Genomic DNA, 12,685 nt, shown 5'->3' on the forward strand with positions numbered 1-12,685 from the left:
TCCACATCATACATGCACTGAGTCACTGCTCGTCTGCCCGTACCTCCATGATGTAACGGCTCAGCGCTGCCCACAGTTGAGCCTGTAAAGCTATGGAACAGAACAGCAGTCATTTCCCTTCACTTCCACAGCCCGCGGGGTCATTTTGCCATTCGTGCCAGTGAGTTATTTGGCCTGATGATGTGGTTATTAAAACTATTGGCGCTATATCTGATCTTGAGAAAGAGCGAAGGAGCGAGGGAACTCTTGTTTTCCCCCCTCGGGGGTGTTTTTGGGGGGTTTATTTCAAACTCGAGGACTCTTGGTTAAAGGTCCTTTGTTGCCGTTGATACTGTACCAGCGTCCAGGCCCATTTGAAGAGAATGTTCATAATGCTTAAGTTATTTAACACAATGCAGAGATTAACCCATTCTGACCTGAGATCAGATTCATACGAGGTTTCCACTGGACACAGACTGGTCTGATGATTAACCCATTCTGACCTGAGATCAGATTCTGAAAATGTCAGTCGTTCTTCGATTTTTCAAAAATAGCAGACCTACAAGCTCGTAGCGCGCCACTCGGTGGCGCGCTACGAGCTTGTAGATCTGCTATTTTTCAATAGCTAAAGCATAACATGATGCTGACACCAAAATGGGTTCCCGTTCAGAATGGGTTAAAATAGCGTGCATTTTGCATCCCAAAACGCAGTTTATAGCTCATGGACGCAATAAAACAAGGACCTCTGCATCCACGGGATGCACTACTGTACTCAGCATGTACATGTACAGTCATTTTTTGATTTATGTTCTCCACAAACCGTATCAATAACAAAATATGATGTGATATTCTAAATAGGAAGTATGCAAAGCATTTAATTTCAACTATTTAATTGCCCACCATGATTTAGGTCAGTGAACAAGCAGAACAAGCTTAATTTCATGCTAACTTGAATTTGAGGCTAAGGGATTTAGTTGTTTTTACCTGCTGTGTTTTTGTTTATCTGATTGTTCTTGTGATTGTTCAGCTGATGACTAATGAATGAATACATTTTCTAATTTATTTTTGTTACCCTCCAGTCTTGGAGAAGAGCGAGTTCAAGGATGAGCCCTTGTTGTTCCGGTTCTTCGCCGACGAGGAGATGGAGGGCTCCAACACCAAACATAAGCCCATGAAACACGACTTGAAAATAGCTGAGAACGTCATCGCCAAATCCCTCCTGGTGAGTGATGGTTTTCCCTCTTTGTCACCCTGCTTTTTATCCTCATCCATATACAGTTCTACGCCATGTATGTATTGCCACTAGTGGTTGTTCAGCTGGACAGTTGGACAGCATTGGTAAAGGAAACGCTGTTGAGCTGTCAAGCACTATAAACGCCCTCCTGGGATCCTTACCCTAACCTTAACCTCACCAAACCCATGCCTAAACTACACTAACAGTGCATAACCGTAACTCAAATGAATGACACAATGTCAAACCTATGCCTAAATGTAACTGTCCTGACAGAGCCTAACTTTAACTCAAATGAATGAAACCATAGAACACCCATGCCTGAACGTAACTAACATACCAGTAGCCTAACTGTAATTCAAATTAATGCAACCATAGAAAACCCATGCCTAAACTATTGTAAACTAACAGCAACTTACTAAATTAAAAAAAAATTAGGAAACCATACCAAACCCATGTCTAAAGTACTCTCACACACAGCTGGGGAAAAACCCTAACACTGCACAAGTCATTCGTTTTTACCTCAGTAAGCAAACTTTTTAGAGGTCTGAGCAAAGAACATCTTGGTCATCTGTCTGTACCAGTATGACTGTGTACAGCTGTGTATGTGTGTGTGTGTGTGTGTGTGTGTGTGTGTGTGTGTGTGTGTGTGTGTGTGTGTGTGTGTGTGTGTGTGTGTGTGCGCGTGTGATTCCATGGTTCTCTTGGTATGCATACAATGTGTATTGTCCTACTGATAGGAGTCCTGTCTTATTCCAGATAAGACCCAGTGACGGAGGCTATGGCTTTACTCTGGAAGAGAGGAACCGAGTCCCTATTATCAAGTCTGTAGAGAAGGGCTCTCCAGCTGAGGTAAGAGCTCGTGCACACACACACACACACACACACACACACACACACACACACACACACACACACACACACACACACACACACACACAAATAAACCTTTTAATTTCTAGGGCCCCCAGTTTGTTGCATAAGGCCATGGACCCCCATAATTCAGGGAGAAACGGAACCAAATGGCCCCGTTTGGTTCCATTAAATATATTTCATTTGATTCGTAACCATCCATCATTTAACTTGGGACCCCCTGGAACCCCATCAAAGAACTGTGTGTGTGTGTGTGTGTGTGTGTGTGTGTGTGTGTGTGTGTGTGTGTGTGTGTGTGTGTGTGTGCGCGCACGTCTGTGTTTGTGCGTGTGTGTGTGTGCCTGCGTGCAGTGGCATGTGTGTGTGTGTGTGTGTGTGTGTGTGTGTGAAGATGAGGTGGGGTCTGGTCTGGTTGGTCTCAGGGCTCAACTCGTTTTGCTGTTATGGACACTGATGCAAACACTACGAGAGTCGCCGGGCTGAAATAGAACACATTAAAGGCCGCTCTGCATTTTTGAGGTCTGCTTTTGTGCTTAAGCGTCTTTGATCAGCGAGATAAAAATGCAGTGGTGGGCTTTCAGGGGAACTGTGATCAATCTCAGAGTGCAACCGATAATTCCCTCCAGTCCCCAAACTATTGCTGTAGCGTGCATGTGGAAGGCTTGGCTAGCACGCACATTCAGTGTCTGTGTGTGTGTGTATGTATATGTGCATGCAAGGTCCTGATTGTCTGCATTTAAGACCTCAGGACTGTTAAAGCTACAACAGAATCCAGCTGTGTGCTCATAGATAACATTATAATCATAATTAATTATAGATTACTTTCCTGATAATAATATCTCCCAAGAGTACATGGATGGAGAGTGTGTGAGAGAGAACATTATCTGCCATTTATTCTCTGATTAATTCAATTTATTTCTTTGTCCTCCGTTCAGTGAGCCTCATTTTAATTTAAAATGAGGAGAGAGAGAGAGAGAGAGAGAGAGAGAGAGAGAGAGCATAAATAGTGTCTCTTGATATAATATGCAATAATATGACACATATTGCTATATAAATGACTGTGTACAAATATTTAATATGTACAGCTCACAAAGACGGAGCTAAAGACAGTATATCATATTGATAATAATGTATACATTTCTATTATTTTCTATTAATCAACTCTATTCTGTGGCGTCCCGTTGCCAGATGGCTGGTTTGGAAGCAGGGAAGAAGCTGTTTGGCATAAACGGAGACCTGGTGTTTCTCAGACCCTTCTCTGAAGTGGAGATCCTCCTCAGGCAGTGTTTCAACAGCAAAGGACCTCTGAGGGTGCTGGTCAGCACCAAGCCAAGAGAGTAAGACACAGTATAGTGTGTGAGTGTGGATGAGTGCTTATGTTGTGACTGTTACACTCTCAAGAGTTGCAGGAACGTTTTGGGTGAGTTTGAATCGCATACGCGTGTCTCGATGTGTCTTTTTGTCCTTCCACATCTGCAGAACGGTGAAGATCCCAGACTCTGCCGATGGACTGGGCTTCCAGATCCGTGGGTTTGGGCCGTCTGTGGTCCATGCTGTGGGCAGAGGTGAGACAGAGAGCACCGCTCGGCTCATTATCAGATGAGTTATCTGCCCGATCTGTCCTTCTCACTAGGAAAAGGAACTCGATTCACAATGCATCTCTGTTATTGTGGTGCAGATGGCAAGCAGCTGGCATGCTGGTCTCCATGTGCGCGCATGCGCATGCGTGTTTGTGTGTGTGTGTCTGTGTGTGAGTGTGACTTGGCCACAACTGGCCAAATTATCTTTCTCATACTCTCCATGTGCTGCAGTTACTTGGTGAAAGGTGCTGGCAAAACCCAGGGCGTTATTGATTATCTGTGCCTTACCACATGGTAATGGCTTAATTCCATTTAACCACATATTTTTTCCCTCTGTTTGGGAAGTCTTTTGACAGATGTTTGTTTTCGTGTCGTTTCCCCTCCTTTTTTACTGTTCCTAATTGATCAGAGGGCCCTTCCTCCACGTTGCTGCGCTTCCCCCCTCCACAGCATGTTTATCACAGGAGTATGCTGCTGGCAGAGATGGGACAATCGTAAAGAAAAATCCATCTGGCCATTTTTCTGGGAAGTTGATTGTTTTGTACAGTGCACATAAAAAACCCTGAGTGTTGAATGTTGATGGTAGCGATAACGAGACACCAGGGGACAGTCACTGTTGTGACTCGGGCCAACAGGAGGGATGTGAGACTGATTAGGATGGAAGGTTAGTTAGTTTTAGTTGATCACTTCTCTAAACAAAATGTTACAAAGTGCTTTACACATGGAAAACATTTATGAAATGATTCAAAAATCACAATCATGTAGAAGAGCTGAGCTACATAACAAAGTAGTCAATTAGTTACACAATGTTGCAGATCATTTTTAATGTAGCAACTAGCTACTGTAATGTTAACCTGACTCCGCCAGATTGCGGCGGTATTCACAAGTTCCCTCCTCCTACCTCCATCTGGTCTCGCTCAAGCAGAGACGATGAACCCGAACCAGCGGGACAAGAATCTGCTACCGCCATAATCATTTGGAGTTGTAGTCCTGTTAGGTTGTGTTTACATGTACACTGTGGCACAGCCTCAACACGCAGCAAGAGCCTGCCACTGATTGGTTCGAAATCAGCTGGTTCGGGTACATCGTCTCTGCCCGAGAGAGACCAGATGGAGGTAGGAGTGAACTGCTGCCACCATCTGGCGGAGTCAGGTTACTGTAATGTTGCTTCAAGGGGGATCTGCAGACTCGGCATCTCATTCCCGCTGAACACGAAGGAAGCATATATATATGTAGGATACAATACATGTGTAGCGTGCATGGTGTGTTTTTGAGAAGCTATGCAAATAACATTTGTGAAGCGGAATGGGAGGTGGTGGGGTGGAGTATTTAGTCTGCTTGTTACACACTTCCTCCTGATAGCGGTAAACTTTGGAAGTCCTGTCCCAGTCTGAATCTCATCCCTGAGAGGAGAGAGAGGCCCTTGACTACCCCAGATAAACAAAACCTCACTACCCCCCCCCCCCCCTACCCCCCAGTCACTTTCTCTCTCCTTCTCAATCTCTCTCTCTCTGTGTGTCTATCTGTTTCTCTCTCGATCTCTCTCTCACACCCATTTCCACAGCTTTCAAAGCAGGAAGCAGAGTTGTAAATGTACAAAATAAACAAGTGTTCCTCAGCATGGAGCTGTTAGTGTTTACTGAAAATGATGAATATGTTGTATTTTTACTTTTCTGTTTTGAGTTTAGGATGCAATATTTATTTACATTTCTACCAGTTCACTCTGCATTGAATACTGCCATTGGCGCTACACATCCCCATCTCTCTCTCTCTCTCTCCCTCTCTCTCAGGGACGGTGGCGGCCACAGCGGGCCTCCATCCGGGCCAGTGCATCATCAAGGTGAATGGCATTAACGTGAGCAAGGAGAGTCACGCCAGTGTCATCGCACACGTCACCGCATGCAGGAAATACCGCCGGCCTACGCAGGTACAGTACAACAGGAAGTGGAAGGAAGTAACACAGAAAATTCAACGAGACAGCAGTGGGTCAGGATGTACATAGAATGGCCGCTTGGTTCCCAAGCTGGCTTAGTATTGAAGTTGAGCAACAACACGCTTGTGTCTGGGTTTACCCCCAGCTGCCTTTCATGGTTGGCTTCATCTGTGTAAGAGGCCGCCATTGTAAGGATTGGCTAATGTTAGCAGTAGCTCACGATGTACCTTTACGTTGCGCCAGAAACGTTAACATGTTTAGGGCGATGCGATACAAAATCACAAATCACATCCGAAGCTCGGATGGATGATGAAAACCACGGACAGTGCTTGTAGTTTCAGAGATAGTGACCACAGAAGATCCTACTTTGAATGGAGCTTATGGGGGCTGTGCGCAAGAATCCTGGTGCTGGGGGTGACGAAGGCGTTGCCTAGCAACCGGGCCAATGTTAAAAGTAGATCTTCGCCGAAACCGTTTGTTATTTTTGTAAAGCTTTAGGTACGAACATGTTTGTACTTAGCAGACAACAGGTCTAGAGGGTTCGTACTTAATTAATATAGGATAGAAACGGATACTAAATTGTAAGTTGTTTTGCAGTGAGAAGTGACGGACAAAACAAAGGGAGAGATGAGAACATGTCGAGTGTGAGAAGAAATGCAACCCTCGCTCCATCTCTCCCATACTCTCACCCTTTCTCTGGTTCTCTGGGTCATTACGCAGTAATAATAATAGTCTTGGCTCCACCACCACTGACCCCTGGCTCACAGTGGTGGGAAGACTGGCATGCCGGCTGGGGAGAGAGCCTGGGGTCTGCTGGGGCTCCGGCTGGAGGTAGGGGGGGGCAGGGGGGTGGGGGTGATGGGAGACAGCCTGGAGCTGCTGACACCGAAGGGGAGAGAGAGCAGAGATGGAGGGGGATGGGTGTAAAGACGGAGGAGTGTGGTCTAGGAGGAGAGAGAGTTCTCAAACATTTTCATGTCCCTAAACGGACTCGTATTTGGCCGCGAATCATTTTGAAATTAGCAGATCTACAAGCTTGCTTGAGCTTGTAGATCATGTATTTTAAAATACCTGAGGATAAAATAGGGTTACAGATTTAGATCCCACTCAAGTATACAGCGTGAGGGGGGGGGGGGGGGTCTGGCGATAAGTGAACTGGGCATAAGTGAACTGGTGGGAAAGAGGTTTTACGCACAGGAAGTGGAGGAGGAGGACAGCTGTAGTTCAAGAGGCCACCTGTTGAAGGAGAGGAGGTGTGAGAACAGAGGTGAGGGTGTGAGCGGGGGTGTGTTTGTGTGTGTGTGTGTGTGTGTGTGTGTGTGTGTGTGTGTGTGTGTGTGTGTGTGTGTCTGTCCTGGACACGCACTTATTTAGGCTGGAGGCTTAATGAAGCGCTATACGGTTCCAACATGATTGGAGATCTGGTTTACATCACGTATGGGCATAGAGGGAAACGCCCTGTGTGTGTGTGTGTGTGTGTGTGTGTGTGTGTGTGTGTGTGTGTGTGTGTGTGTGTGTGTGTGTGTGTGTGTGTGTGTGTGTGTGTGTGTGTGTGTGTGTGTGTGTGTGTGTGTGTGTGTGTGTGTGTGTGTGTGTGTGTGTGTGTGTGTGTGTGTGTGTGTGTGTGTGTGTGTGTGTGTGTGTGTGTGTGTGTGTGTGTGTGTGTGTGTGTGTGTGTGTGTGTGTGTGTGTGTGTGTGTGTGTGTGTGTGTGTGTGCGTGCGTGCGTGCGTGCGTGCGTGCGTGTGTGTGTGGTGCACGGTGCACACGTGTGTTGGTTTTACCCCAGCAGACCACAGCTCAGTAGGAAAACACAGCATGCAGCCCAACAGGAAAAATCCCCACTGTGGACTTGGGTGTGGGGAACAGTGAAAACACACACACACACGTGTGCACACATAAAATTACTACACACTCACAATGCACATTTATGGCACGGGTCGCGTTTGCGGTCTGTGCCGTTTCCATGTGTTTGCGAAAGCTTCTAACCGGTGTGTGCTGCTATGCCAGCCCAACTTGTGTGACACAATGCAAATTATTGGTGGGGTGAGCCTACAGTGCAACGTATTGGTGGGGTGAGCCTACAGTGCAACGTATTGGTGGGGTGAGCCTACAGTGCAACGTATTGGTGGGGTGAGCCTACTGTACAATGCAACGTATTGGTGGGGTGATCCTACAGTGCAACGTATTGGTGGGGTGAGCCGGCCTAGACATGCGTCATCAAACACAGTGGTGGACAGTAACTAGGTGCATTTACTTGTGTACTTTACTTAACCACTTTAACCCTGCAGCTTTTGTCGATAATGGCGCAAGCCTAGCCCAGAAATCTGAAAATACACTAAAACATATGTATTCATTCATATTCATATTGAATTCATATTTCAAGACTTCCACCCCACTACATTCCAAAGACAAATATACTCTTGACTCCACTACATTTCTAGGAACTTTTGTAGTATTCTTTATACTTATGTATAAAGTACTGTAGTAGTTGAGTATAATATTTGACCAGGAGTATCTATACCTGCCTGGACTCAATTACTGGATTTGAGGGTACTTTGTCCACCACTGATAAAACCCAGACCTCAGCTTGAGTTCCAACAGACAGGAACCATTGGAATAGATAGCTTTCTTTCCTTTTTGGCTATTTTTTCAATGATGCAGCACATATTCCCCAATGTCCCCCAATGAATGAAATCACAAGAGTGATATCGAGCACAGTGTGACAGCCCGTGTAGCTGATTTACAGCTGTGTCCATTTTGCGTGCTTGTCTGCCGGAGTTTGGGTCAATTTTTACTTTTATTTAAGAAAATGTTCCAGAATTGAAATAGAAACCTGCACTTCATTTTGCCATCGATGCCATAACCACATGCATCCTCAATTTTTATTACTCTTCCACATTAACCCCCGGTGTTTTTTTTTAATTTTGGGCATTCAATTTGTATTCAATCTGTAAAAAATAATTGCAAAAAAAAGCAGATCTACAAGCTCCAAATTCAGTGTGATGTGACATGTTGAGAGCTCGTAGATTAGCTGTTTTTGCATGACACATTGTACGACCGAGTATAAAATAGGCCAAAAGATGTGGTTAACGATGCCTGGACTGGATAGATGGACTATGGATAGAACTCAGCTCTGGTGTCTGCCGTGTTCTTTTTGTGTCCAAATGCAGCAAGATAGCATTAAATGGGTGTATAACAACAGTGAGAGTGCCCAGGAAGACCACCAGAAGACCAATCAGAGACCCTCACCCGAGGAGAACGGAGACGGCTTTGAGTGTAAAGTAGAAGGTAACAGCACAAGACATAAAGACATTCACACACACACAGAGTGAGAAAGCACTCAGGATGTTGCTGTGTGGATGTGTGCGTGCGTGTGTGTGTGTGTGTGTGTGTGTGTGTGTGTGTGTGTGTGCGCGCGTGTGCGTGTGCCTGTGCGTGTGTGCACTGGAACACACATCGGCCACAATGACCAGTGCATGCGCAAACCATCCATTTGGTAACAATTTCTGCTCTAGGTCATTGTGGATGTAACCCAGGTTTGTGCACAAAAACACAAGTGCGGAACACAACGCTTTTTCTCTGCCTTTTCTGAATTGAACCAGCAATAACTTTCAACACGGCTCCAACGACTCCATCTGGAGCGCGTTAGGCCCAGAGCGATCACCCCCATCTAGCTCATCAAGTGTTAACCCCCCCCCCCCACACACACACACACACACACACACATACACGATTTATGGAGCTCATAGGGGGTAAACTAGGAAAGCTGTTCCCTTCATAGCAAATGGCTCAAGAGTGGGATTTATTGGCATATTAAGTCATCGCATTAGTACAGAGCTGGTTAACCAAATGAATTTGGAATTGCTCGTCAATCTCTGAGGAAAGGGGTGCAAAGAAATCCATGAGCAGAGGGTCTCCTTTTTTCTAAAATGAGCTACAGATACCAGTCTGGATCCATCTAAAGTACCACATTTTGTGCTTATCATGAAATGTAATAACATCGTTAGTGTGTCTTTGCGAGTTTGTGTGTGTGTGTGTGTGTGTGTGTGTGTGTGTGTGTGTGTGTGTGTGTGTGTGTCAGCTAGTGTGCATGTGTGTGTGCTCATCTTTGTGTTTGAATGTTTGTGTGCATGACTTTTGTTTTTGTATTATATGTGTACTGTACAGTAGTTCTACAGTAGGTGCCTCGCCCCTCATGTGTCTAAACTATAAAGTCTCTGGTATTCTACATTTGTCTACGCATAGAGGTGATGGACAAGTTCAACACCATCGCCATCATCGATGGGAAGAAGGACCACGTGAGCCTGACCGTTGACAATGTCCATTTGGAGTACGGCGTGGTGTATGAGTACGATAGCACGGCCGGCATCAAGTGCCATGTGCTGGAGAAGATGGTGGAACCCAAGGGATTCTTCAGCCTCACTGCCAAGGTATGAATAGTATCTAAAAGAAGTCTTATATATTTAATTATATCTAATAAAGTGTCAAGGAGCCTAGCCTGCACCTATAAATTCCCCAAATGGGCAGAGTCAACAGTTTATCCCCCCCCCCCTTGCAACAGCCTGGATGTGCAAGAAAGTGGAAAGGAAGGAGCCATTTTTTCTTTGTGGAATAAACTTTCACAATAAGCGTGTGTCATCATTGTCCTGACGTCCAATCATAAATATTGATAATGAAACAGTGGTAGAGTCACAGTAATAAACTCTGATCTACGACCGCAGCGCACCAGTGCCAGTAGCTCACGATATACAGTAACTCTCCCTCTCGTCTACTATCACATAGTGTTTGACAGTCCTTGATACTGATCGTTATGCATCAAGGGCAAGGCAAGTCTGTGTATAGCACATTTCATTCACAGAGGCAATTCAACATGCTGTGTTTAAGGCATAAAATGGTATATATAGGGAAATAACGAATAGAAATACTAAAAGACATAATTAAAAAATAAAATGCATGAGAGAATACACTTTCTTCTCCATATGCTGCACACTGTCCGTCTGTCCGCAATAAATGTTATTCATCTGGACTGGAGTATTGCTGATGCCAGAGCCATCGCTTTGTGCTATGACATTCTGAAAATATCCCTGTTTCCTATCTGTTTGCTTGCTGTGTAGGGAAAGATGCGGTGGAGGGGTTTGACAATTCGATTACCTCTTAGGTGATGAATAGTGGTGTTGGGTTTTTAGCACCTTAGAGCTGGGGCTGGCTTTATGAGGGATAGTATAATGAAGACATAAACAACACCCCCTGCCTCTTCCCCTTCCTGCAGGCTACAGGGGAGCAGGAGAACGGAATCATAACAGTTTGTGAAACCGAATCATTTTTGGCCTTTCTTATTTTTACTAAATCTTTTTTCCCCCCTCTTTTGTGGGCGGCGAATTCCACTGAGCTGACGCGAATACAAGCGGCCGAAATGAGTTTTCTTATTTGACGGGTGGCTGGCATCTCCCTTAGAGATAGGGTGGGAAGTTCAGTCACACGAGAGAGACTCGGAGTAGAACCGCTGCTCCTTCGCCTGGAAAGGAGTCAGCTGAGGTGGTTCGGGCATCTGGTTAGGATGCCTCTCGGGCGCCTCCCTAGGGAGGTCCTCGACGCACATCCCACTGGGAGGAGACCCCGTGGCAGACCAAGGCGCAGTTGGAGGAAATACATCGACTCACTGGCCTTGGAACGTCTCGGAATCCCCCAGGAGGAAGTCACTAATGTTGCTCTGGAGAGGGAAGTCTGGAGCACTCTGGTAGAGCTGTTGCCCCCGCGACCCGACTACGGATAAGCGGTTGAAGTTGGATGCATCGACACTTTTGAGTGCAGCAGCTTTTCAGTCACTGTCCAGTGACTGACAATTCTCAAGAGTGTGGTTTTGTCTCTTCTTCCGTATTCTTTCATGTTGTGCATGGACAACATGAAGCTACAGCTACCCAGATCACACATACACACAACGACTCACAACACATTATTCATTCATTATATTCAGTGTTGATAGATGCATACGTTCATTCATATACTCTGGTTTATTGACTCCTACTCTTTCTTAGCCCTGAAACATGACTGTCATAATCATGAGTCATGCTAACCATGACTCTCGTAATGTATGGACGTCATGTGAACCTTTCCTGTGTTGCATTCTCATTGCTGTGGCTCCTATGACGCCTGCATTTCCCCAGTGTCATCTGACATTGATTGGTGGATTTTCTCCGGTGCAGACTGTGCTGTAGCGAACCTAGCTTCTCTCCCCTGTGATGATTGAGGGGCTTGATATCAGCTGACAGGTTTACAGCAGCAGTTTTAAAAGGGCGTGGGGTGGGCGTGTGCGTGTGCGTGTGCGTGTGTGTGCGTGTGCGTGTGCGTGTGCGTGTGTGTGTGTGTGTGTGTGTGTGTGTGTGTGTGTGTGTGTGTGTGTGTGTGTGTGTGTGTGTGTGTGTGTGTGTGTGTGTGTGTGTGTGTGTGTGTGTGTGTGTGTGTGTGTGTGTGTGTGTGTGTGTGTGTGTGTGTGTGTGTGTGTGCGTGCGTGCGTGCGTGCGTGCGTGCGTGCGTGCGTGCGCGCGCACAAATACTGAGCTGAACTCGTCCCAACAGTGGTGTTCTGTGATTGGTGGATGTTTATTCAAACAGACCGAAGTAGCAGACACACCTTGCGCATGCATTCACGCACGTTTGAGTGAACATATTACACACGCACACGTAGACATGTAGTCTTAGTCATGGAATAATTATCAGAAAACAATGTCCAATCTGTGAATAAATGCCTTTACCAAGAAATGTCTTCACCAATGTGTTTGTAAAGGTGTCTAGTAACACATCTCACAAAGACTGGTTGAAGAATTCAATTTCCCTGTCTAGGGGAATCTGTGACAGCTGCTGAAATGTGCAGGGGTTAAACAAGTTTATTCTTTCATGATTCTGAATCTATTGCAAGCATTTGTTTTGCATGAAAAACACTCCTTGGGCTAAAAACGTCCATAGCCACTTTTCCAGGTGATTTAATATCCCCTCATTCTATAGAGTCTACATGTTCAAACACACGCATTATGCTTGAAAACACCCACACTCACAAACACATTATCCTGCATATGCCAAATAGCTTGAT

General features: G+C 45.6%; 1 protein-coding gene across 1 annotated transcript in view; it reads left to right on the plus strand.

Moving 5' to 3' along the window:
- prex2 (phosphatidylinositol-3,4,5-trisphosphate-dependent Rac exchange factor 2) overlaps positions 1-12,685 on the plus strand; it is a 137,206-nt gene that overhangs the window by 60,701 nt on the left and 63,820 nt on the right. The window contains exons 16-22 of the mRNA XM_080794189.1: positions 1,059-1,201; positions 1,970-2,062; positions 3,272-3,420; positions 3,563-3,648; positions 5,454-5,590; positions 8,769-8,886; positions 9,844-10,028. Of these exons, the coding sequence (XP_080650315.1) occupies positions 1,059-1,201; positions 1,970-2,062; positions 3,272-3,420; positions 3,563-3,648; positions 5,454-5,590; positions 8,769-8,886; positions 9,844-10,028 (911 nt within the window). The remainder of the gene's footprint in view (positions 1-1,058; positions 1,202-1,969; positions 2,063-3,271; positions 3,421-3,562; positions 3,649-5,453; positions 5,591-8,768; positions 8,887-9,843; positions 10,029-12,685) is intronic.

Source organism: Protomyctophum bolini (assembly GCF_963924005.1).
Source record: "Protomyctophum bolini genome assembly, chromosome: 21".
Classification (NCBI taxonomy): domain Eukaryota; kingdom Metazoa; phylum Chordata; class Actinopteri; order Myctophiformes; family Myctophidae; genus Protomyctophum; species Protomyctophum bolini.